This window comes from Zophobas morio, unplaced genomic scaffold (genome assembly GCF_036711695.1).
Source record: "Zophobas morio isolate AGI-343-1 ecotype UQ-CSIRO unplaced genomic scaffold, CSIRO_AGI_Zmor_V1 ptg000016l, whole genome shotgun sequence".
Lineage (NCBI taxonomy): Eukaryota > Metazoa > Arthropoda > Insecta > Coleoptera > Tenebrionidae > Zophobas > Zophobas morio.
Genome location: NW_026972121.1, coordinates 984,525 through 1,011,123, shown reverse-complemented (window position 1 = coordinate 1,011,123; position 26,599 = coordinate 984,525). Strand labels below are relative to the sequence as shown.

Genomic DNA, 26,599 nt, shown 5'->3' with positions numbered 1-26,599 from the left:
TTTAAATAAAGAAGAACTGGAAACTCGAGAAATCGAAAAATTGAAAAATTAGAACATCGAAAAGTCGAAAAATTGAGAAATCTAAGTATAAATCGTCGAAAAATTGAAAAATCTTAAGTTTAACGAAAAATCGAAAAGTCGAAAAATCGAAATATTGAAAAATCCCAAAACTGAAAGAAATATCCAAAAAATTGAGAACTTAAAAAATTTGAAATTTGAGACATCGAAATACTAAAAAGCAAAGTCGAAAAATCGTAAGCTTAAAAAAATAGTCTGAAATTAATCATACAAAATTTCCCTCGCAGGAAGTTCTTTAAAAAAAAATAGGAGCTCCCAAGATTCTTTTAATCTCTTTCAAAAAACTTTAAATGCCCCGACACTCTTTTAAATTCTATAAAAAATAAATCAAAACAGTAAAAAAACAAAATTCTGTGTATTTCGGGCCGCGGAAATAAAAGAAAAATAAATTTAATTTTTGCATTAATTTTTAATTTTTTCCGTGCATTGTGAATCTATAAAAATCGATATTTCCTGGAAAAAATTGCGCGACGAATTTCTTGGAAGAAAACGCGCGCCTAATTTCTTGGAAACATCGGAGTACTTGATTCTTGGAATTGGTTGTCGGACAATAAGACGTCGAGGGAGGTGGAAGGGGATGTAGTGCACATTACCGAAACCAGTTTCAATTACTCTGCGATACCGGAAATATGTCTCTTCGATTATTAATTATCAATTATCAATTAAAGATGAACACTGAGTAGTTTTTGAAAAAAGTCTTTTGGTTTTCGGTGGATAAAGTGTTACGTGAAGTTTAAACGGATTTTGAAAAATATTTTTCCGGTTTTTGGCGGATAAAGTGAGGTTAGTGGCAGAATGGAGAAGATTTTCTTGGGGCTCTGCTTGTGGTAAGTTTGTACTGCCTGTGGTTGATTACGATTTGTAAAATTACATCACAAACATTTAAAAATCGGTCTAAAGTTGTGTAGACAGAACTTAAATCGTCCTTGAACCACGGGCAAACAAATACACAATCTTCGAAAAATTGTACTTAAAATTTAAGTTTGCCAACCTATTTGTGTTTTATAACCCCTATAAGTTAAAATAAAGAACTGGGGACTGTTAAAGCAGGTGAAGGAGCATTCTATATGGAAGTTTCAAGTGGTTTTTTCCATTATATCTAATATTTTATGATGACGTCATCAACACTTTAATTAATTCGCATTCACAAATTTCTTTGGGGGAGGATTTTTCTCGTCTCAGTGAATTTTGCTTTTAATTTGTTGTTAAATAAAATGCACTCGTGTTCTGATTTTGCGTTCATTGTTAAATTTATTGGTGATAGTGGTTGGAAAATAAAATCGTGTTAGTGCCGTGATTGTTGCGCAATACTGTGAAATGTTTTTCGAAGGTCTTTTCTTCAGAGAAGTCGGAAAAACGAACTCGCATGAACCGAGCGGTGTTGCTGTTTTTAGTGCAAGTTTTTTAATTTACGATTTTGAATCATTATTAGCGATTTGAACTGGTGGAAATGCTGTTTTATAAATCATCACGAAGTACTCGTAATATTTCAATTTCTCGGTTTTCAGTTTTTCTCTTCAATTTTACGATTTTTAAAAATTTCGATTTTTCAATTTTTGACTTTTATAAACCCTTTATTTGTCGATTTTTCAATTAGATGATTTTTCAGGTTTTTTAGTTTTTCAATTTTTCTATTTTTTCAGGTTTCGATTTTTCAACTTCACTTTTTTGATTTTTCGATTTCTCAATTTTTCGATTCTTTAGGTTCTCAGTTTTTGGATATTTCAGTTTTGGGATTTTTCAGTTTTTCGATATTTCAGTTTTGGGATTTTTCAATATTTCTGTTCTTCGAGTTTTCCATTTTTGACTTCTGGATTTTTTGATGTGTCGACTTTTTACTTTTTCGATTTTTAAGTTTTAGATTTCTCAATTTTTTGGTATTTTAATATTTCAATATTTAAAATTTTAGATTTTTCGACTTTTTATTTCAGCTCTTCCATATTTCAATTTTTCAAATGTTTCGATTTCTGAATCTTCCGATTTTTCGACTTCCCAGTTTTAGATTTTCTGTTTTTCAATTTTTCGATTTTTAAATTTTGGATTTTGCAGTTTTTTGATATTTTAATTTTCGACGATGTTTCAATTTTGATTTTCCGATGACTTCATTTTTCGATTCCTCGATTTTTCAGTTTTTCAATTCCCTCCCTTTTGCAATTCTTGAATTTTTCTATTTTTGAATTTTTGGCACTTCTATATTTCGATTTCTCGATCAATCGATTTTTCAATTTCTCGGTTTTTCGATTTCTCGATTTCTGTTTTTCAGTTTTTGCAATTTTTCGATTTTCAGGTTTCTATCTTTTAATTTTTCAAATTTTCGGTTCTCGATTTCTAGGTTTTCTAACTTTTCGATATTTCAGTTTTCTGATTTTTCGGTATTTCGAATCTTCAATTTTTCAACTTTTCGATTTTTTAATTTTTCAATTTTTTAAATTTTAGATTTTTAGATTCCTCAGCTTTTTCAGTTTTTCAATTTTTCAATTTTGCAGTTTTTGGAGTTCTTAAAGTTTGAATTTTTATTTTTCTCAATTAATTGGTTTTCGATTTTTTGACTTCTTGATTTCTCAATTTTTCAGTTTTTCAATTCTTCAATTTTCCGATTTTTCTGTTTTTTAAATTTTCGATTTTTCAATATGCGAATTTTTCAATTTTTCTTTTTTTGGCGTTTCTAAAGTTTTAATTTTAAAATTTCTCGATTAATTGGTTTTTCTACTTTTCCACTTTTTGATTTCTCGATTTTTCAGTTTTTCAATTATTAAATTTTGTAAATTTTTGATTTGAGGATTTTTCAACTTCCATTTCCCTCTTTTTCAATTCTTTGATTTTTCCATTTTTCAAAATCTCTGTTTTTCGACTTTTAGATATTTCGATTTCTCGATTTCTGTTTTTTAGTTTTTGCAATTTTTCGATTTTTAGTTTTCTATTTTTTCAATATTTCGATTGTTCAATTTTTTACTTTTTCAATTTTCTAAATTTTAGATTTTTCTCTTTTTTGATGTTTCGGTTTATCGATGTTCTAAGTTTTCAATTTTTCGAAATTTTAATTTTTCGGGTTTTTAAATTTTGAGATTTTTACATTTCTCAGTTTTTCAATTCCCAACTTTGGATTTTTCGATTTCTCAAGTTTTCGATTCTTTAGGTTCTCAGTTTTTGGATATTTCTGTTTTGGGATTTTTCAGTTTTTCTTTCTTTTTTCAGTTTTTCGATATTTCAGTTTTGGTATTTTTCAATATTTCTGTTCTTCGACTTTTCCATTTTTGACTTCTGGATTTTTCGATATGCTGAGTTTTTATTTTTCAATTTTTAAATTTTAGATTTTTAGATTTCTCGATTTTTCGTTTCAGCTTTTCCATATTTCAATTTTTCAAATGTTTCGATTTTTCGACTTCCTGGTTTTAGATTTTCTGTTTTTCAATTGCCGTTTTTTCAATTTTTCGATTTTTAAATTTTAGATTTTTCAGTTTTTTGATATTTTCATTTTTCAATATTTAAAATTTTAGATTTTTCGTTTTCTCGATTTTTCATTTCAGTTTTTCGATATTTCCGTTTTTCATGTTTTCGAATTTTTCAGAAGTTTTGATTTCTTAATCTATCAATTTTTCGACTTCCCGGTTTTAGATTTTCTGTTTTTCAATTGTCGTTTTTTCAAATTTTCGATTTTTCAATTTTTCGATTTTACAATTATTCGATGTTTTGATTTTCCCATTTCTTGACTTTCGAGGCTTTCCTTTTCTTCAATTTTTTAATTTTTATATTTTTCATTTTTTAGTTTTTTTAAGGTTTCGATTTTTCGACTTCACTTTTTGGATTTTTCGATTGCTAAATTTTCGGACTTTTTAGGTTCTTAGTTTTTAGATATTTCAGTTTTTGGATTTTTCAGGTTACTAGATTCTCAGTTTTTTTTTTCAATTTTTCAGGTTTTCGAGATCTCAGTTTTGAGATTTTTCAATATTTCGATTCTTCGACTTTTCGATTTTTGACATCTGGATTTTTCGATGTGTCGATTATTTTACTTTTTCGATTTTGCAATTTTTCGATTTTTAAATTTTAGTTTTTTAATTTTTAAAATTTTAGATTTTTCGATTCCTCGATTTTTCAGTTCAGTTCTTGGATATTTGAATTTTTCAAGTTTTCGAATTTTTCAAATGTCTCGATTTCTTAATCTTTTGTTTTTTCGACTACCCGGTTTTTCAATTGTCATTTTGTCAAATTATAGATTGTTTAATTTTTCAAATTTGACTTTCATAAATTCTCAATTTTTCGATTTTTCAATTAATCGATGTTTTGATTTTCCCATTTCTTGACTTTCGAGTGTTTCGATTTTCCTGTTCTTCAGTTCTTGAATTTTTTGATTTTTTAGGTTTTTGATTTTTCAATTTTTCGATTTAAGGTTTCTATTTTTCGACTTCACTTTTTTCTTTTTTAGATTTTTCAGTTTTAGGATTTTTCAAAATCTCAATTCTTCGGCTTTTCTATTTTTGACTTCTGCGTTTTTCGATGTGTCTACCTTTTATATTTCTTAATCTTTCGATTTTTCGACTTCCTGGTTTTAGATGTTCTGTTTTTCAATTTTTCGATTTGTTAATTTTTCATTCCCGATTTATCGAGATTTAATTGTTCAGGTTTTCGAGTTATCAGTTTTCCATTTTTTCGTTTTTTGATGTTTCCGTTTTTCCAATTTTTCAACTTTTAACTTTTTGTTTGTCGATTTCCCTACTTTTCGATTTTTCGACTTCATCACTCTTCGATTTCTCGTTCTTTCGATCTTTCAATCTCTCAATTTTTCAATTTTCCAAATTTTTAAGTTTTTTGATTTCTAGATTTATCGAGACTTGGATTTGTCGATATTTTGATTGTTCGACTTTTCGACTCCACGATTTCTTGAGCTTTTGATTTTTCGATAGTCCAGTTCTTCGATATTTCGATTTTTCAATGTTTCTGTTTTACGATTTTTTCGCATTTTCGATTATTGTAATTCTTCATATTTTTTTTTCTCACTATTAATATCGTACAGTGTATCGAAAACAACCACTAAAAACATTTAAAAAACCATACAAAATAGAACACAGTGTTTCCAGAACATTTTCCCGAAAAAAATCCATTGGGTTATTACGATTTCAACAATATTCTTAGTTTAAGACGTTATGCTAGTATAAAACACAATTAAAGAATTAATTCTTAGTTAAACAAAACATGTAAAATCATCCAATTATGTACCAAAAATATTCACTTAGTCGTTATAAAAACCGACCAAACAACTATTTCCCGCAGAAATTATAGTCCAAACTAACCAAATCGTTTCTGAACGCTTAAAGTCGACATTGGTCTGAGCGCGCTCCGGTCTGTAGATCAAACAAGTTCTCAGGCGACGAGTAGTGAAAAAAGTTTTTTTATTGGCATCAATGTCAATAAGGGTGGTTTTGCAAAATCAGCCTGTATGTCGCATCTATATTAATCTATGACTGTACATACTAAATGGGTTTTAAATTGTATAAAATAACATACTCCTACACCAGTAGTTTATGACTCCGTGTTGAGTTTTTGCCCGAAATATACCTTAATTATTTTTAATCAAAATATATTTGCTTATCCCCTCCAAAAATTTATTACGTCAGCTCAAAATTATGTGGAATAAATCCTATCTAAAATCTCCAAAATATGATGAGTCTTTAGTTGTGATTTATCACTCCATTTACATATACAGGTGTCTCAAAAAATTAATGACTGAGTCAGTTTATTTTATCGACTATATCACAAAATTTTGGGAATTCAATACTGATATTTTCAGAATTACACTGTACCAATTCAAGTTGATATACGTGTCTTTGCAAAAATGTTGAAGATGATGTCATTACAAAATTGTGTAAAGTCGTTAGCTATTTTAGCTATTTAGACATGGTTTAGCTAAACTTTACTTTTTTTTTGTAATATTTAGCTATTTATTACTAAACCTTGAAAAGCTCTGACTTTTTGTACTTTTCCTGAATAAATAACTTCCACTTGACAATCTTTTGATGTATAAACATAAATACACACTTGAGCTTCAGCATGCAATTACCTAGTGCTTAAGGACAAGGGGTGTTATTTCTGCCTCTTGTTTTTACTTTACAGCGGTTATTACAAAACGAAAATCGTAAAGTTAAAAAATAAAACTTTTAGTTAATATTTTTCTCGCTCGTGACCAGGTTTACTAAGTTGGGTGTTCATTGTTGAAAATTTATAAAATGTAGATAAATGATGTTTTTTTTTCTATTTATAGTGGATTCGAATCCTTCAAGAAGAGTGGATTCGCTATAAATAATAGAAGAAGAGTGCGGGATTAAAACATGCAGTGAAAAATAGTGCTTCTAGAACTTCAATCTTGTGTTGTGCAAAGAAATGGCAGCTCAACTTCAGCCGGGTAGACGATAAGGCATCTGGGCAGGATTTAAAGGGTAAGAACCAATTGTGGAATATTTTTTATCTTTAGGAGTTTAAACAACATTTAAAAAAAAGTTATAGCATTCAGCGATACGAAAAATCCAATTTTGCTAAATGGTATTTTTCTTTATTTACAGTAGGTCCGTTGACTGAAGCAGAGGGAATTCGCTCCAAGTGGTAGCAGAAGGAGAAGCCAAAAAGGTAGGATTTTTTTAAACACATTGTGATCTTTGCGCGATGATAACTTTCGGGTGCGGCGTGTTAATTTCCTAGTGCTCTATTAAAAGACTTAGTGAAAAGTGGTGCTTCTAGAACTTCGATCTTGCGCTCCATCAAGGAGTGCTAGATCAGCTCCAAGATGGCGGACGATAAGATACGTGGACTGGATTTAAAAGGTAAGACCCCTTGTGGAATCGTTTTCATTTTATTCTAGAAAGGTTAGTGTAAATAATTAATTTAACAAATTTTAATAAAAGAAATTCGTTACAGCATTCAACCATACAAAAATTAAGTTCTTGTGAAATGATATATTTTTTTTCATTTACAGTAGGTCCATATATTTGCAGATGAGGGTATTTTTAGCAAATAGATTGAAGTAGAAGCCAAAGGTGGAAGATCCCAATTATACCACAAAATAGTAACAGTAGTCTATCAAATACACCAAAGACACCACCGACTGACACATTTACTAAAGATTCATTAAACAAAACACTTCAAGATAAGATCACAACCATAACACAAATTACCAACACACTATCAAACAGATCCCAGACATTAACTGACAAATCACTTAACAATTTATCAAGAACAATCCAAAACAAAATTAACATCACATATAATCTACAAAGCACGTAATACAACACCGAAGACCCATTAATCAAAACTGTAAACAAGAATTTTACATTTCACATTAATTTCCAAAATGAAATTGAAGACCAATTTAAATTAACTTTCGAAACATGTTCTAAATTAAAACCAAATGATAGACATTCACTTCCCCGCCAGTGTTATTCTAAAAAGTTTCTAGCAATTGTAGAAATAATGAACTCCTTCATTTTACCAAAATATCTCACAAACTCGATCTCTTTTGAAAAACTTCATACAATTATCTATTGTGCAGCTTTAACTTGTATTCAAATTAACACGGAAACACGGTTAAATTATTGAAAAGTCGCGAAATAGGAAAATGAAAATTTGATTAGTCGAGAAATTGTGAAATCCAAAATTTGAAAAATATAAAACTGAAAAATGCCAAAACTGAAAATTCGAAAAATCAAAAATCGAATAATCGAAAAATTCAACAAAATAAAACTAAAAACTTGACAAACCGAAAAATAAAAAAATTGGGAAATCGAAAAGTCGAAAAAACGAAAATTTAAAAAATCGGAAAACCCAGAAATCGAGACGGCAATCGAAAATGCAAAATTTAAACATTAAAAAAATTGAAATTTTGAAAAACTGAGATGACAAAAAACATCAAAAAATCGGAATATTGAAAAATAAAAAAATCTAAAATTGAAAAATCGAAAAACCGAGAAATTAAAAAAGGGCAATCGAAAATCTAAAATTTAAAAATTCGCAAAGTTGAAAAATTGAAAAATTGAACAATAGAAACATCGGAAGTTAAAAAATTGAAAATTCGAAAAATGGGAAAATTGAAAAACGAGACGTCGAAGTCTTGAAAAATACAGGAATACAAAAATTGAAAGATAGAAAATTTGAGTCGAAACCTCGAAAATTCGAAAAAATAAGATCAAAAAGTCGGAAAATCGAGATGACATAAAATGAAATATCGAATAATCTAAATCGAAAAGTCGAAAACTCAAAAAGTTGAAAAATCGGAGAGGTAAAAAATCGAAATTTCGAAAAGTTGAAGAGTCGAAATATATGGAAAAACGTGAAATCGAGAAATCAAAACTTCAAATCGAAACTTCGAAAGAGCGAGAGATTAATAAACCGAAAAAATCAAGGAACTGAAAAATTCGAAAAATCGAAATACTGAAAAATTAAAAGATCCAAACTCGAAAAGTCGAAAAACTGGAAAATCGGGAAATTGAATTATCTAAAAATTGAAAGATCATTTTTCAAATTCGATTTTTCGATTTTTCTTATCGCGACATTGGAATATCCAAATATTGAAAAATCCAAAAATGGAAAACGCAAAATTTTGAGAAAATGAAAAATCAAAAAGCGGAAAAATACAAAAATTGAAAGAAAAACCGAGAAACTGCAAAATCGAAAAATTGAAAATTTGAAAAATCAACAAACTGTAGTATAGAAAATTGAAATATTTCAAAAATCGAGAAAGCGAAAAATTCGAAAGAAAAATCAAAAACGCGAAAGATCGAGAAACTCAAAAATCGAAAATCGTAAAGTCGAGAAATCGAATCGAATCGAATATCGAAAAACAGAAAAATGGAAAAGCGACAAATACATTAATTGACATTGCAAAATATAAAAAAATGGAAAAATCTAAAGATTGGATTTTCCTGTTCTTCAGTTCTTTAATTTTTTGATTTTTCAGGTTTTTGACTTTTCAATTTTTCGATTTTTTAAGGTTTCTACTTTCGACATCACTTTTGATTTTTAGATTTTTCAGTTTTATGATTTTTCAATATTTCAATTCTTCGGCTTTTCTATTTTTGACTTCTGGATTTTTCGATGTGTCTACCGTTTTACTTTTTCGATTTCTCAATTTTTGGATTTTTAAATTTTAGATTTTTCAATCATTTGATATTTTAATTGTTCAATATTTCTTAATCTTTCGATTTTCCGACTTCTGGTTTTAGATGTTCTGTTTTTCAATTTTTCGATTTGTTAATTTTTCATTCCCGATTTATCGAGATTTGATTGTTCAGGTTTTGGAGTTATCAGTTTTCCATTTTTTCGTTTTTTGACTTTTCCGCTTTTCCAATTTTTCAACTTTTAACTTTTTGTTTGTGGATTTCTGACTTTTTCGATTTTTCGACTTCATCACTTTTCGATTTCTCGTTCTTTGATCTTCCGATGTCTCAATTTTTCAATTTTTCGAAATTTTAAGTTTTTTGATTTCTCGATTTATCGAAATTTGGATTTTTCGATATTTTAATTGTCAATTTCTCAATTTATAAATTGTTCAATTTCTAACTTTTCGATTTTTCCATTTTGGCCTATTTCGGTTTCTCAATTGTTCCATTTTTCGACTCCACGATTTCTTGATCTTTTGATTTTTCGATTTCTCGGTTTTTCGATTTTCCAGTTTTTCGATGTTTTTTAAGGTTTCGATTTTTCGATTAGTAGATTTCTCGAGTTTTCGAAGTTTCGATTATTTTAATTTTTCACTTTTAATATCGAAAACAACCACAAAAATTGTCACTAAAAACATTTAAAAATTCATACAAAATAGAACACAGTGTTACCAAAACATTTTCCCGAAAAAATCCATTGGGTTATTACGATTTCAATAATGTTCTTAGTACCAAAAATATTCACTTAGTCGTTATAAAAACCGACCAAGCAACTATTTTCCGTAGAAATTTTAGTTCAAACCAATCAAATTGCTTCTGAACCCTTAGAGTCGACATTGCCCTGAGCGCGCTCTGGTCTGTAAATCAAACAAGTTCTCAGGCGACGAGTTGTAGTGAAACAATTTTTATTTGCATCGACTAATTAAATTTGGCGCTTGTTTTTGGCGGTTGAGGACTCGAATATCAAGCAAACCTCTATAAGCAAATCTAAAAAATATTAATTCAGCGATAAATCACAATATAGGCTCATCATTCTTTTCACTTTTAAGGTAGCATTTTTTCAGCAAAATTTTGTAGTGGCGTCATCAATTTTTTAGGGGGGATAAGCAAATACATTTTGATCAAAAATTTTCCAAAAACGAGACACCCAGTCAATTGCCGCTTTATATTTAGTTTAATTAAAATTTTATTTGCACTGTAAATAAACAATAAAGCGAATTTACGCACGCTTACTCTGATGACATGTTGAAACCTATTTCATGATCCAACAATGAATCAACTTTTTGCCTTCAGATAACCGCTGACAATGAAATGCTGCAACTGACTGATTTACAACTATAGTGATTAAAACGTTTCAAGTATTATATAGGAGGTTTAAACGCATTCCGCCGTATAATCACCGTTAACTACGTCGGATTAAACTCGACTCACTTAAAACGTTACCAATTAATATCATTATCGCATTTCACTGGAGCGGCTACATTTCCGCGATTAAATTTTAGCGGAAGGACACAATAGCCCCGAATTTACATTCCCACATCAAACATCCACCCTTAACAATTCCAAAAAAATAAAAAATAAAAAACTCACCGCCTCCGTTGCGGTAGCACAAATAAGGGAAGCGCCACACGTTGCCCAAACCGATGGCGTAACCGAGACAGGACAGTACGAACTCCAAGGGCTTGCTCCAGGTGGAACGCTCCAGAATCTCGTCCTGAAAAAAGATACGGATGATACAGAGAGGCGAAGGACGTGGTACGTACTTGTATTTGGTGTGACATTTCGCGGAATAGTCGAAGAAGACTCGTGGCCTGTTTTAAACCAGGTATTAGCGATTGGTGAAAATGCTGGAGGCGCGCAAAAAACAGGAAGGCGAGTACTTGAGGTACTTGCAGTTTTCTGTTTATGAAATATAACGATTCAGAGAAAGTCAGTGACGTGTTTCAAAGTGTAGGTAACCATTTATTTGAATGGTAGAGGCGCAATGAAATTTTATTTTTATGAAGTACGTTTATTCCATTGCCGGGATGAATCAACTTCGTGGATAAGGTGTAATTATTTTAACTATACCTATAAATATATATCTAATTGACTTTAAAATTCGGAAACGTTACTGCTATTGTTTAAATTTATTTACAAAATCGGCAGAAATATATTCATTTATTGAACCAGTTAAAATATTTATTTATCAAACCTAAGCAAAAGGAAGTGATGGCATAAGGAATTACAAAAATCGAATTGTCTGTCTATAGTCTGTCCACAAGCGATTTAGTTAGACAGATAATCCCCGATGTGCTTAAATGATTATTTTGGAAATTTAATCGAACTTACAATTATTATCGTGTGCGTAGTAAAAAGCTAACCAAAATTTATATAACTATCTTATCTAAAAAACTGATGACCTTGACTCTACCTTTTGTTGCGGAAATTTCATTTACATTTACTTTAAAAATTCCTGGGGTAATTTTTCTCTGCCAGACAATCTGATCTGTATTTGATTAATTAATTATAATATCAAGAATTTTAAAAAAGATTTGCCTTAATTTCTGAATGAGTCTATTGAACACTTGTAATTATTAATTACACTCACTTAAGCTTAATTTGACGAAAATTTCAATTATTGTTGGAGCGAAAACGAAAATACAAAAAAGTAACAGTAAAAATATGTATATCAACAAAATGTGAAAAAAATCTAAAGTTTTTCAGATTTTTTAAATTTTCCTAAAATATACTAATCACGTTTTTATTAAATTTCTAATTTAGTTAATGTGTTGAGGTTATACAATTTTGATTTTTTTTCAAAAATAAGGATGCATAAGCCATAAGTGCAGAAGTGTCATTTTACAAAATTTAAATATAGCTAATTTATTCGAAAAAAAAGTTGAAAAATTGAAGAATCGGCAAACTGAATAATCGCGAAATTGAAAAATATGTAAATTAAGTGACGAAAAATTGGGAAATCGAGAAACTGAAAGATCGAAACACCGAAAAATTGGCAAATCGAAAAGCCGAAAAGTCAAAAAAATCGAAAAATTCAGAAACTAAAGGACCTAGAAATCGAAAATTAAAGTCAAGAAATCGGAAACTTGAGAAATCGAAATAGGTCAAAACCGAAAAATCGAAAAGTTACACAAAAAAATCGAAACAACGAAATCTTGATAAATCGAAAAATCAAGAATTTTAAAAATTGAAAAATTAAAATTCAAAAAAGTAAAAATCGAGAAATCCAAAAAATCGAAAAGGCCAAAAATCCAAAAATTGAAGAATCGAAATATCAAAAAATCCCAAATCTGAAATATCGAAAAATTAAGAAATGGGAAATTGAAATAGGTCAAAACAGAAAAATCGAGAAATTCAACAAAATAAAATTGAAACATCGAAATCTTGACAAATCGAAAAATTAAAAAGTTGGAAAATCGAAAAGTCGAAAAACCGAAAATTTAAAAAATCGGAAAACTCAGAAATCGACATGGCAATCGAAAATGCAAAATTTAAAAATTCGAAAAATTGAAATGTTGAAAAATGGTGAAATCTAAAACTGGAAAAATAGACAAATCTAAAAATCAAAAAGGTGAAAAATTGTAAAATTTGAAAATCCGAGGTGACAAAAAACATCAAAAAATCGAAATATTGAAGAATAAAAAAATTTAAAATTGAAAAATCGAAAAACTGAGGAATTAAAAAAAGGACAGTCGAAAATCCAAAATTTAAAAATTCGAAAAATTGAAAAATTGAACAATAGAAAAGTCGAAAAATTGGAAAATCGAAAAGCGAAAAATCAAAAAATCGAAAAACCGAGAAATCGAAAAATTGAAGAATCGAAATATAAAAAAAATCCCAAAACTGAAATATCAAAAAATTAAGAAAACGAAGAAAAATTGAAAAATCGAAAAATCGAGAAATTGAAGAATCGAAAAATTGAAAAATGTAAAACTGAAAAATGCCAGACCTGAAAATTCGAAAATTCGAAAACTGAAATATCGGGAAATCGAAATATTAAAAGATCGAAAATCAAAAAGTCGAGAAGTCGAAAAATGGCAAAATTGGGGAATTGAAATAGGCCAAAAACCGAAGAATCGAAAAGTTAAAATAAAAAATCGGGAAATTGAACAAAATAAAATTGAAACATGGAAATCTTGATAAGTCGAAACATCAAAAAATCGAAGAATTGAAAGATAGAATAATCTGAAATTTGAAAATCAAAAGTCGAAAAAGTAAAAAATCTAGAAAGCGAAAAAGTTGAAAAGGCGAAAAGCTCTCGAAATTAAAATGTCGAAAAATTCAGAAATAGAACCAAATTGAAAAATCGAAACACTGAAAAATCCCAATATGGAAAAATTAAAAACTTGGGAAATAGAAAAGTTGAAAAACAGACAATTAAAAAAATCGGAAAACTCAGAAATCGAGACTGCAATCAAAAATGCAAAATTTAAAAATTCGATAAATTGAAATGTTGAAAAATGGTAAAAACTAAGACTGGAAAGACGTACAATTCTAAAAATCGAAATGTCGAAAAATTTTAAAATTTGAAAAACCGAGATGATAAAAAACAAAAAAAAATCAAAATATTGGAAAATAAAAAAATTTAAAATTGAAAACTCGAAAAACCGAGGAATTAAATAAAGGGCAATCGAGAATCCAAAATTTAAAAATTGAACAATAGAAAAGTCGAAAAATTGGAAAATCGAAAAGCCAAAAAGTCGAAAAATCGAAAAACCGAGAAATCGAAAGATTCAAGAATCGAAATAAAAAAAAATCCCAATACTGAAATATCGAAAAATTGAGAAATGGAAGAAAAATTAAAAAATCGAAAAATTGAAAAATCCCAAGACCGAAACATCGAAAAATTCAAAAATTGGAAAATCTAAAATTCGGAACATTGAAAAGTCGCGAAATCGAGAAATGGGAAAATCAAAAACTTGATTAACCGAGAAATTGTGAAATCGAAGAATTGAAAAATGGAGAAATCGAAAATTTGAAAAATCAAAAAATTTAAAAATATAAAACTGAAAAATGCCAACACTGAAAATTCGAAATTACAGAGAAATCGAAAAATCGAAAAATTCAAAAACTGAAAGATCGGAAGATCGAAAATCAAAGTCGAGAAGTCGAAAAATCGAAAAATTGGAAAACTGAGTTAGACCAAACCTGAAAAATTGCAAACCTACAATAACAAATCGAGAAATTGAACAAAATAAAATCGAAAGATCGAAATCTTGATAAATCGAAGAGTCAAAAATTTTAAAAATTGATAAAAGTGCATTGGAAAAATTTTAAACCCGTAAGTCGGGAAATCCAATCATCAAAAAATCGAAGAAATGAAAGATGGAATAATCTGAAATTTGAAAATCGAAAAAGAAAAAATTCTAGAAACCGAAACAGTCCCGATAGTGAAATATCGAAAAATTCAGAAATGGAAGCAAAATTGAAAAACCGAAAAACTGAAAAATCAAAAAATCAAAAAATTAAGAACTTGGAAAATCGAAAAGTCGAAAAACCGAAAATTTAGAAAATTGGAAAACCCAGATGACATTCGAAAATGCAAAATTTAAAAATTCGAAAAATTGAAATGTTGAAAAATGGAGAAATTTAAAACTGGAAAAATAAGACAAATCTAAAAATCGAAAAGTCGAAAAATTCTAAAATTCGAAAATCCGAGATGACAAAAAACATCAAAAAATCTAAATATTAAAAAATAAAAAAATCTAAAATTGAAAAATCGAAAAACCTAGAAATTAAAACGAGGGCAATCGAAAGTCCAAAATTTAAAAATTCGAAAAACTGAAAAATTGAAAAATTGAACAATAGAAAAATCGAAAAACCGAAAAGACGGAAAATCGAAAAACCGAGAAATCGAAAAATTGAAGAATCGAAATATAAAAAATCCCAGAACTGAAATATCGAAAAATTAAGAAATGGAAGAAAAATTAAAAAATCGAAAAATTGAAAAATCCCTAAACCGAAACATCGAAAAATTAAAAAGTTGGAAACTCGAAAAATCGGAACATCGCGAAATCGAGAAATGGGAAAGTCAGAAACTTGATTAATCGAGAAATTGCGAAATCGAAAAATTGAAAAATCGAGAAATCGAAAATTTTAAAAATTGCAAAAACGAAAAATCGAAACATTTAAAACCGAAAAGTCGAGAAATCGAAACATCAAAAACTGAAAAATCTAAAGTTTCAAATTCGAAAAATTGAAAAATAGAAATATCGAGAAATCGAAGAATTGAAAAATTGAAAAATAAATCTGAAAAAGTGAAAAATCGACAAATCCAAAAAATCGAAAGGCGAAAAATCGAAAAATTGAAGAATCGAGAAATTGAAGAATCGAAAAATTGAAAAGTATAAAACTGAAAAATGCCAAAACTGAAAATTCGAAAATTCAAAAAATCGAAAAATTCAAAAACTGAAAGATCGGGAAATCGAAATATTTAAGTAACGAAAATCAAAAAGTCGAGAAGTCGAAAAATCTAAAAAATTGGAAAATTTAAATAGGGCAAAACCGAAAAATCGAGAAATTGAACAAAAAAAAATCGAAACACCAAAATCTTGATAAATCCAAGAACCAAAAATTTTTAAAAACTGAAAAAAAGAAAAACCAAATTGAGAAATTGCACAAAAAACATCGAAATCTTGATAAATCGAGAAGTAAAAAAAAAATTTAAACCGGGAAGTCGAGAAATCGAAACATCAAAAAACTGAAAAATCTAAACTTAAAAAAAAATGGAAAATTTTAAAAATCGAGAGATCGAATCATCAAAAAATCGAAGAATTGAAAATTGGAATAATCTGAAATTTGAAAATCGCAAAATTGAAAATTCGAAAAATTAAAAAATCTTGAGACCGAAAAAATCGTAAAGGCGAAAAATCGAAAAATTGAAGAATCGAAGTACTGAAAAGTCCCAAAATTGAAATATCGAAAAATACAGAAATGGAAGCAAAATTGAAAAATCGAGAAACTGAAAAATCCCAAAATCAAAAATTAAAAACTTGAGAAATCGAAAAGTCGCAAAATCTAAAAATCCAAAAAATCGAAAAATTTTAAAATTCGAAAAACCGAGATGACAAAAAATATCAAAAAATCGAAAAATTGAAGAATCGAAACATTGAAAGACAGAAAACTCCAAAGATCGAAATATGGATAAATTTCAAAAATTAAAAAATTGAAAAATCGATGAATCAAAAGATCGAAAATCAAAACGTGAGGAAGTCGAAAAATTAAAAAATTGAGAAATCAAAATATGTTAAAACAGAAAAATCGAATCGTTGAAATAAAAAACAATGAAAAATTTTAAATTAAAAAAATAGCAAATTCAGGAAATGAGCAAAACAATCGAAACATCGAAATTTCGAAAAATTTAAAATTTTAAAATTGAAAAATTAAAATTTCGAAAAATTTAAAAATCGAGAAATCGAAACATCAAAAATCGAAGAAATGGAAAATTGAAAAATCTAAAATTTAAAAATCATAAAACTGAAAAATCGCGAAAGTAAAAAATCGAAAAATCGAAAGATTGAAAAATCCCAAAACCGAAATGTATGTATGTATGTACTTTATTAACGGTATTGTTGTACCTTTTACAAATGTCAATAAACTAACAATTATAAATGGAGAAATTACATATGTACTTTATCTAACAGAACATTTTTCAAATTACGTTTAAACGATACAAAAGGGACACCCACAATATCAATATCTCTTAGTGTTAAGGTACTTTTACTGATCCTGCTACGAGCTGATTCCCTACCATACAAAGTGCGATGGAATGGAATGCTCAGCAGATGAGTAGATCTTACATTTCGTTGTGGAACATACAATGAGAATAATTCCAACAAAGGTGGACACGTAATCAAAGAATTTAAAATTTTAAAACAAAAAAACACATCAAACATTAACCTACGTAATTCTAATGGCCATAGACCAAAATAAATAAGAATATTTAAGTAATTTACTCTAGAATATAACACATTAAATTTGAAGCACAAAAATCTCACAAACTTTTTTTGAATATTTTCTAATCTATTAATAAACACTTGATAAAAAGGACACCATATGACACAGCAATATTCGACAATAGGGCGAACTAATGAATTAAATAAGATTAACAACGGGCGAACATCATTGAATTCTTTGCAACTACGTATAATGAAACCTAATAATTTATTAGCTTTTAAAATAATTTCATTAATATGAACAGAGTAGAGTAGTCTTGAGTCAAGAATCACACCTAAATCACGAATCTGGCAAACCTGATTTAACTTGTAATTCGAAATAAAATAATCAAATAAATTTGTCTCTATTTTCTTGCTAAATCTAATACTGTTACATTTTGAAATGCTTAATTCTATCTTATATATATCGACACATTGAGAAATCAAAAAATCAAAAACATGAATAATCCAAAAATTGAAGAACTGAAAAACTGAAAAATCGAAACTTTTAAATTCGAAATATTGAAAAATAAAAATATCGAAGAATAACAAATCGTAAAATCGAAAATTTTAAAAAATGAAAAATTAATATATCAAAAAATTGAAAAATCGAGAAATAGAAACATCAAAAAATTGAAGAATTGAAAAATGGGAAAATCTGAAAATTATAAATCTCAAAATTGTAAATTCGAAAGAATCGAAGTACTGAAAAGTCCCAAAACTGAGATATTAAAAAATTCAGAAATGGAAAAAAAAATTGGAAAATCGAAATACTAAAAAATCCCAAAATCGAAAAATTAAAAACCCAGAAATTGAGTGGGCAATCGAAAATGCAAAATTTAAAAATTCGAAAAATTGAAAAATTAAGAAATTGAAGAATCGAAAAACTGATATCTCGAGAAAGTGAAAAAATCCCAAAATTGAAATATTGAAAAAAGGAAAAATATAAAACTTGAAAAGTGGACAAAACTTTAAAATTCGAAAAATTGAAATATCGAAAAATTGAAGAATCGAAACATCGAAAAATTGGAAAATCCAAAAAGTCGAAAAGTCGAAAAATCGAAAACCGGGAAATCGAAAAATCGAAACAGAAAAATTCAAGAACTGAAAAATCGAGAAATCGAAATATGAAAAGATCAGAAATCAAAAAGTGGTTAAGTCGAGAAATTAAAAAATTGAAAAATCAAGATAGGCCAAAACAGAAAAATCGAAAAGTTAAAATTGAAAAATTGAAAAATTTAAAATTAAAAAAATCGATAAATCGAAAAATACCAAATTGAACAAAACATTGAAACATTGAATCTTGATAAATCAAATGAACCAAAAATTTTTAAAATTGAAAACAAGAAAAATCGAAAAATTTAAATCTGAGAAGTCGAGAAATCGAAACAAAACTGAAAAATCTATACTTTAAAATTCGAAAAATTGAAAAATAGAAATACCGAAGAACAAATCGAAAATTCTAAAATTTTAAAAACTGGGAAATTAAAATAACCAAAAATTGAAAAATCGGGAAATTGAAACATCAAAAAATCGAAGAATTGAAAAATGGAAAAACCTGAAATTTAAAAATCGCGAAATTGAAAAATCGCAAAAGTAAAAAATTTAGAAACCGGAAAAATCGAAAAGGTGAGAAATTAAAAAATTGAAGAATCGGAGTATTGAAAAATTGGAAAATCGAAAAGCCGAAAGATTGGAAAACCGAGAAATCGAAAAATCAAAACATCGAAAAGTCCAAAAACTGAAAAATTGATGAATCGAAAAGTGGGGAAGTCGAAAAATTGAAAAATTAAGAAATCAAAATAGGCCAACACAGAAAAATAAAATCGATAAATCGAAAAATGGCAAATCGAGTTATTGGACAAAAAATCGAAACACTGGAATCTTAATAAAAAACAAAAATTTTTAAAATTGAAAAATGAAAAATCGAAAAATCTAAAGTCGGGAAGTCAAGAGATCGAAGCGAAGTTTAAAATTTGAAAAATTAAAATATCGAAAAATCTAAAATCGAGAAGTCCAGAGATCAAAAATCGAAGAACTGGAAAACTGAATAATCTAAATTTTAAAAATTGTAAAACTGAAAAATCGAAAAAGTAAAAAATCGAGAAATCGAAAAATCGAAAAATTGAAGAATCAATGATAAAATCGGGAAATTGATAAAACAAAAACCGGAAAAATTCAAAAATTGACGAACTGAAAAATTGAAAATTTAGAAACGTCAAAAATTACTGAAAAATTGAAAAATGGAAAATTTTTAAAATCCAAAAATTGAAAAATCGTAAAAATGAAACATCGGAAAATTGGGAAATCAAAAAAAATTGAAAATTTGAAGAATCGAAAAATTGAAAAATCCCAAAACCGAAACATCGAAAAATTAAAAAATAGGGAAATTGAAAAGTCAAAAACCTGTAAAATCCAAAATTGAAGAATTGAATAACTGAAAATCGAAAAACTGACAAATCGAAAAACTGAAATCGAGAATTTGAAAAATTAAAAAACTGAAAAATTCGAACACCGAAATATCGAAAAGTTGAAAATTCGAAAAATTGAGAAATTAAAAAATTATTGTACGTACAATTTCGATTTTTTCCAAAAATCTTGACGTCAAAGATAAAAATTCAATACGGATTCATAAACCACAACTTAGAGTAGTGAATTCTGAATACAAAAATATGGGATAAATGAAAAATTGTTTTTAAAATTGTGTTTCCACAAAAACATTAATTTTACACTTATCTTACCAAAATGAAGTATTAGTCTACTACAAACAATCATAAAACGTTCTCAGCATATTATTTATGGTTAATTTGCTCCAGCTCATCTAACACAATAAAACAATTCGTTTTAAAACAAGATATATTTGATTTCGTAGCGAAGTAACGCGATCACCATAAACTTAAAAAATTTCCCTTAATAATAATTACCGAGTAAATAATAACGACATTCGTACGTTTTTGTGACTCATTTAGCGCCCAATAATTAAAAATTCAGCTCGAATTTCAGCTCGAAAGGCAATTAATCAAACCGTCGTCTATTCGCGCAAAGAAACTCGGTAAATTTACAATATTCCGACTTTAATTATGCTGTTTGTGAAATAAAATAATTCAATTACACTTTCCGAAACACTCTTCATAAATCAACGTTTAACAGACGGGAGTTTTCTCCAAATTAAATTTTCGTCCGTTCGTTGTATAGCAATCGCGAAATTGAAGTTTTCGCCTTGATAAGAGCATTTCTTGGTTTGAGAAGAGTAAAATCGGGACCGGATTGAGCTGATACAGTCGATATTTAGCCGACAGGTGGGGAAAAATAAGAACTAATTGGTGAAACAATCGTGCCATAAAAAGTGAACAGACTTACTTTAACCTCCGGCATTTTCACTTTTACCACAAACTGCCGTTTTTCTAATGGACTTTTAAATGTTTCGTCTAAAATAATAAAGATAAGAGAGATCTCAGGTTTATTTTTATTGCTGATAACATCATGTTAATAAAATGGGATGTTAAGTTTAGAAGTAGACAATATTAAAGCGGTAAAGCTGAGAGGAATGTCAACATGACAAAAACCCACAACTGTGTTAAATAAATACAAACATATCGATGGAATCGAAATGGAGAACCCACGAAGAGGAAAATCAGTTTTTTTGCTGTAGGGGGCGTCCCCAGGGAATCCTTCATTAAGTAGATATGGCCACGATGACGCAGTTTTCGCTGTAATTTTTCCGATCAAAATTTTCCATACTAAAGCGGAAATTGCTTCTGTCTTCCTCGTTCGTTGTTTAACTTTTTATGGAAAAATCCCAGGAGTGTGTGGGAACAGTTACACAATAATTGATTTTCCGATTCCGTTAGACAGGCTTGAGTTCTTCTTTATTTACTCCCAGTTCTTGTAACAATGCAACAATAACATCCATAAAATTTGTATAGAGATAATCGTTCGATTTTTTACTTTTTCGTTTTTAGATCATCACATTTTATACCAATATACGAGGCTCGAACATTTTAGAATACCATTAATTCCTTTGTTTTGAGGAGACAATTTGCTGCGTGCTTAATTGTAGCATTCTTTCGATGTATAAACATAAACAATTGAAGTTAAACATGTACTGATGATATATTATACTTTAGAGGCGAGGGAAGATCTTACTAAATAACTGTAGACAATTTTTTGCATTTAAGAGACAAAGTTTTTGAAGACGAAATCAAAATATTGTCAAAACCGAAAAATTGAAAAATGAAGGACTTTAAAAATCTGAGAAATCCAAAAATCCAAAAATTAAAATATCGCATAAATGAAGAAAATGTTGGAAAATGTAAGATTTAAAACCTCGCAAAATTTTTAAAAATGGAGTAAGTAAAAAATCAAAAAAATAGTAAGTCGAAAATCTAAAAATTTTAAAAATCGAAATCTTGAAAAATCCCAAAATAAACAGAGAAATCGAAAATTTGAGAAATAGTAAAATCGAAAAATTAAAAAATTGATTAATCGGGAAAATGAGATATCGAAAAATTCAGAAATTTTGAAATGCCAATAATTGAAGAATTGAAAAATCTAAAAATCTAAAGACAGAAATCGAAACAACAAAAAAGCGAAAAATCTAAAATTTGAAAATTCGAAAAATTGAAAATTTATAATATCGAGAAATAAAAACATCAACGAATCGAAAAATAAAAAAATTGAAATATCGAAATAGCTAAAAATCGAAAAATTGGAAAACTCAAAATTGAGAAATAAAAAAAAACGATATACCGAAAAATTTAAAAATTAAAATATCAAAAAACTGAAAAACTACTTCCGAAAAATTGAAAAATCGAAAAATCGAAAAACTGAGAAATCGAAACAACAAAAAAGTGAAAAATCTTAAATTTAAAAATTCGAAAATAAAGAGATTTAAAAGGTCGCAAAATTTTGAAAAATCGAATGAGTAAGAAATTAAAAAGGACAGAAAGTCGAAAAATCTAAAAAAATTTAAAATCGAAATACATATAGAAAAATGCCAAAACTGAAAGACTGAAAAATTGGAAAATCGAAAAATCGAAAAACTGAGAAATCAAGAAATCGAAAACGAAAAATTGAAAAATCGCGAAATCGAATCATCAAAAGATCGAGTAGTCGAGAAGTCGAAAAATAGATAAATCGAAAAATTGAAAAATCAAAATATCGAAAAACTGAAAAATTAATTCCGAAAATGAAAAATCGAAAAATCTAAAAATGAGAAGGGAAAAAATCGAAAGACAGAAATCGAAACAACAAAAAAGCGAAAAATCTAAAATTTGAAAATTCGAAAGGTTGAAAATTTACAATATCGAGAAATCAAAGCATCAACGAATCGAAAAATAAAAAAAAAATTGAAAAATCGAAAAATGTAATATTTAAAAAGTTGCAAAATTTTTAAAAATCTAATAAGTAAAAAATAAAAAAAAACAAAGTCGTAAAATCTAAAAATTTCAAAATCGAAATACATATTGAAAAAAACCAAAATTATAAAATCCCAAAACGGAAACAGTGAAAAATTGAAAAATCGAAAAATCGAAAAGATGAATTAACGAAAAACTGAGAAATCGAGAAATCGAAATCGAAAAATTGAAAAATCAAAATATCGAAACATTGAAAAATTAATTCCGAAAATGAAAAATCGAAAAATTTAAAAATGAGAAAGCAAAAAATCGAAAGACTGAGAAATCGATACAACAAAAAAGCCAAAGATCTAAAATTTGAAAATTCGAAAAACTGATAATTTACAATATCGAGAAATCAAAACATCAACGAATCGAAAAATAAAAAAATTGGAAAATCGAAATATGTAATATTTAAAAAGTCGCAAAATTTTGAAAAATCGACTAAGTAAAAAATCAAAAATAAACAAAGTCGAAAAATCCAAAAATTTTAAAATCGTAATACATATTGAAAAAAACCAAACCGAAACAGTGAAAAATTGGAAAATTGAGAAATCGAAAACATGAATTATCGAAAAACTGAGAAATCAAGAAGTCGAAGCGAAAAACTGAAAAATTAATTCCGAAAGTGAAAAATCTTAAATTTAAAAATTCGTGAAATTGAAAAATCCCGAAATTGAAAAATCCCAGAACTTAAACATTCAAAATTTGAGAAATCCAAAAATTGAGAAATCGGAAAAACGCGAAACCGAAAACAAGTCGTGAAGTCGAAAAATTGAAAAATCGAGAAATGGAAGTGGCTAAAAATCGAAAAATGGGAAAATTCAAAATTGAAAAATTTAAACTTATAAAATCGAAAAGCTGAAAAATTAATTCCGAAAAATTGAAAAATCGAAAAATCAAAAAACGAGAAGGCAAAAATTCGAAAGATTGAGAAACAGAAGGGTGAAAAATTTCAAATCAAAACATCAACAAATCGAAAAATCGAAAGACGTAAGATTTGAAATCGCAATATTTTTGAAAAATTTTAAATTCGAAATACATATATAAAAATCCTAAAACTTAAACATTGAAAATTTGAGAAATCGGAAAATTGAGAAATCGAAAAATCGGAACGACGAAAAATTAAAAAATCCATTAATCCAGAAATTGAGAAAAGAAAGGATCCAAAAATGTATAGGTAATCGTCAAAAATTGAAAATTGAAGAATCGAAAAATTTAAATACATACATAAATCCCAAAACTGATATGTTGCAAAAAAATTGGAAAATCGAATAATCGAAAAGATGAATTAACGAAAAGATTGGGAAATCGAGAAGTCGAAAAATCGGAAAAATAAAAAATTGAAGTGGCTAAAAATCGATAAATGGGGAAATTCAAAATTGAAAATTTAAACTTAAAAAACTCGATACATCGAAAAGTTGAAAAATTAAAATATCGAAAAACTGAAAAATTGAAAAATCGGAAAATCTTAAAACAAGAAGATGAAAAATCGAAAGAAAACCGTTAAATCCAAAAATTTAAAAATTTTTTTTTGAAAAATCAAAAAACGAGAAGGCAAAAAATTGAAACGTTGAGGAATCGAAACAACAAAAAAGTGAAAAATCTAAAATTTAAAAATTCGAAGAATTGAAAATTAAAAAAATCGGGCAATCAAAAGAAACATTAACAAATCGAAAAATGAAAAACTGAAAAATCGAATGATGTAAGATTTAAAAAGTCGCAATATTTTGAAAAATCGAATAAGTAAAACATCAAAACCATGGAAATTTGGAAAATCAAAAAAATTTAAAATCGAAATATATACATATTGAAAAATACCAAAACTTAAATCCATTAGCCCAAGAATTTAGAAATCAAAAAATCCAAAAATTTAGAAACGTTAAAAATTTAAAAATTGAAAAACCGAAAAATTTAAATACATACGTCTCAAATCTGAAACGTCGGAAAATTGGAAAATCGCGAAATCGAAACATCAAAAGATCGAGAAGTCGAAAATTCGGAAAATTAAGAAATGAAAGTCGCTAAAAATCGAGAAATCGAAAAAAACAAAATTGAAAAATTTAAACTTAAAAAAACTCGATAAATAAAAAAATTGAAAAATCAAAATACGGAAAAATTGAAAAATTATATAATTCCGAAAAATTAAAAATCGAAAAATGTAAGACTCAAGGTCGCAAATTTTTGAAAAATCGAGGAAGTAGAAACATCAAAAAAACAAAGTCGAAAAATCTAAAAATTTAAAAATTGAAATACAAATTGAAAAATCCAAAAATTGAAAAATTCCAAAACTTAAACATTGAAAATTTGGGAAATCGAGAAATGGAGAAATTGAGAATTCGGAAAGACGAAAAATCGAAAAGTCTATAAAATAAAAAATCCATTAATTCACAAATTGAGAAATCGAAAAATCGAAAAATCCAAAAATTTAGAAATGTCAAAATTGAAAAATTGGAAAAGCGAAAAATTTAAATACATAAATCCTAAAACTGCAACGTTGAAAAATTGGAAAATCAAAAAATCGAAAAACGAGAAAACAAAAAATCGAAAGATTGAGAAATCGAAACAAAAAAGTGAAAAATTTAAAATTTAAACCTTTGCAAAATTGAAAATTTAAAAAATAGCAAAATCAAAAAAAGCATCAACAAATCGAAAAATCAAAACACTAAAAAACGAAAAATGTAGGATTTTAAAAGTCGCAATATTTTGAAAAATGGAATAAGTAAAACGTCAAAAGCAAAAATTTAAAAGTCGAAGTATGTATTTAAATCTCCCAAAATTGAAATAGACAGAAGATAAATAGAATTATCTATCAACCAGCCATACTTTAGAGTATATTCAGTTGCCTACTTACTCTTCGAAAATAATTACGCAATCATTCCATTCCAAAACGACAAAAAAAATTACGGGTAGTTATTTCTATAACAATGGTTTGTACAGCGATCGGAACGAACATTTTGCAAACACTTTTACCTTGTGTAAAGTTCAACTTATCTACAAATAAAATCAGGGGTTTGAAATATTGTAAGATTGATTTAACAGAATTTTACGAACAAATTTGATTTATTATGATTGTGTGATACTGTGTAACAAGTTCGTTTCGATTCCATTTAATCCCCAACGGAAAAAATATTTTGTATCTATGATACATTATTTATTGGGGAAAACATGAATCATTACTCCGACAATGAACGAAATAAATGTTATGGATGTTTATGGGATTGTAGCGTAAATCTTAATTATATTAAATAATTATTCATTATATGACTACAATATAAAGTTCTATGACAAATTGAGGTCATTTCGATGAAATATGATTTTATTTTTTATTATGTATTCATTTAATTGTTTATAAACATCTGAGGGATCATAGTTATGTATCTAACTAACTAACTAATTTATAATGCTTATAGTAAGCAATACATCATATTAAAATGTATGTTCAAATGTGGAGGACATCAAGCTTTATATGACGTCAATACAGAATAATTCGTTAAAGTAACCTTGCAATTCTTGAATAAATGTAGTTTTTTGGAGAACTTTTATTCGAGTGTTCAAAAAAGTTGTCTTTCCATTTTTTGAAATTAGGTAGCTAACGCTCGAATTGTTTTTGTAAACAGTGAGAATTACTTTGTGTCAGTTAGTTTTAACATAAAATTATTATTATGTGCATAGTAATTAAATATAATTATGTAACTGAAACTACGAAAACATTGAATTTAATTGATGCACCATAAAAGCTTCAGTTTCATTCTAATTTGGATGTGTATTTCCATACTTGAAATTAAAATTCATTATCAGAAAAACCCAACGAGATCGTAAAATTGCGTGTTCCTCCAAATATTTGCATTTCACGCAAAACAAAACCGGTTTCCAACAGCAAAAACTCACCTTAAAAAGCCGAGTCTTTACGATCTTTGGAGTTAGAAGTGCGTAAACTAAAATGTCGCAAATTCAAGACTTTTACGCAAATCAAGTGATTTTCCTAACAGGAGTCACCGGTTTTTTAAAATTTTTTGACTTCTCGCTTTCTCGATGTTTCGATTTT

The 26,599-nt window shown here is 27.7% G+C and overlaps 1 protein-coding gene across 2 annotated transcripts in view; it reads right to left on the bottom strand.

The window, feature by feature from the left end:
- The window catches only part of LOC135129487 (sodium- and chloride-dependent glycine transporter 2-like), a 31,603-nt gene extending 11,028 nt beyond the window's left edge, over positions 1-20,575 (bottom strand). Inside the window, exons 1-2 of one of the 2 annotated variants that reach the window (XM_064056642.1) lie at positions 20,516-20,575; positions 10,812-10,935 (exon numbers count right to left, since the gene is read on the bottom strand). In XM_064056642.1, coding sequence (XP_063912712.1) covers positions 10,812-10,935; positions 20,516-20,530 — 139 coding nt within the window. In that variant the 5' untranslated portion in view covers positions 20,531-20,575. Of the gene's footprint in view, positions 1-10,811; positions 10,936-10,984; positions 11,115-20,515 lie in introns of those variants that run through there. The other variant, XM_064056641.1, reaches the window with a different exon arrangement.
- Between the last annotated feature and the right edge of the window lie 6,024 nt (positions 20,576-26,599).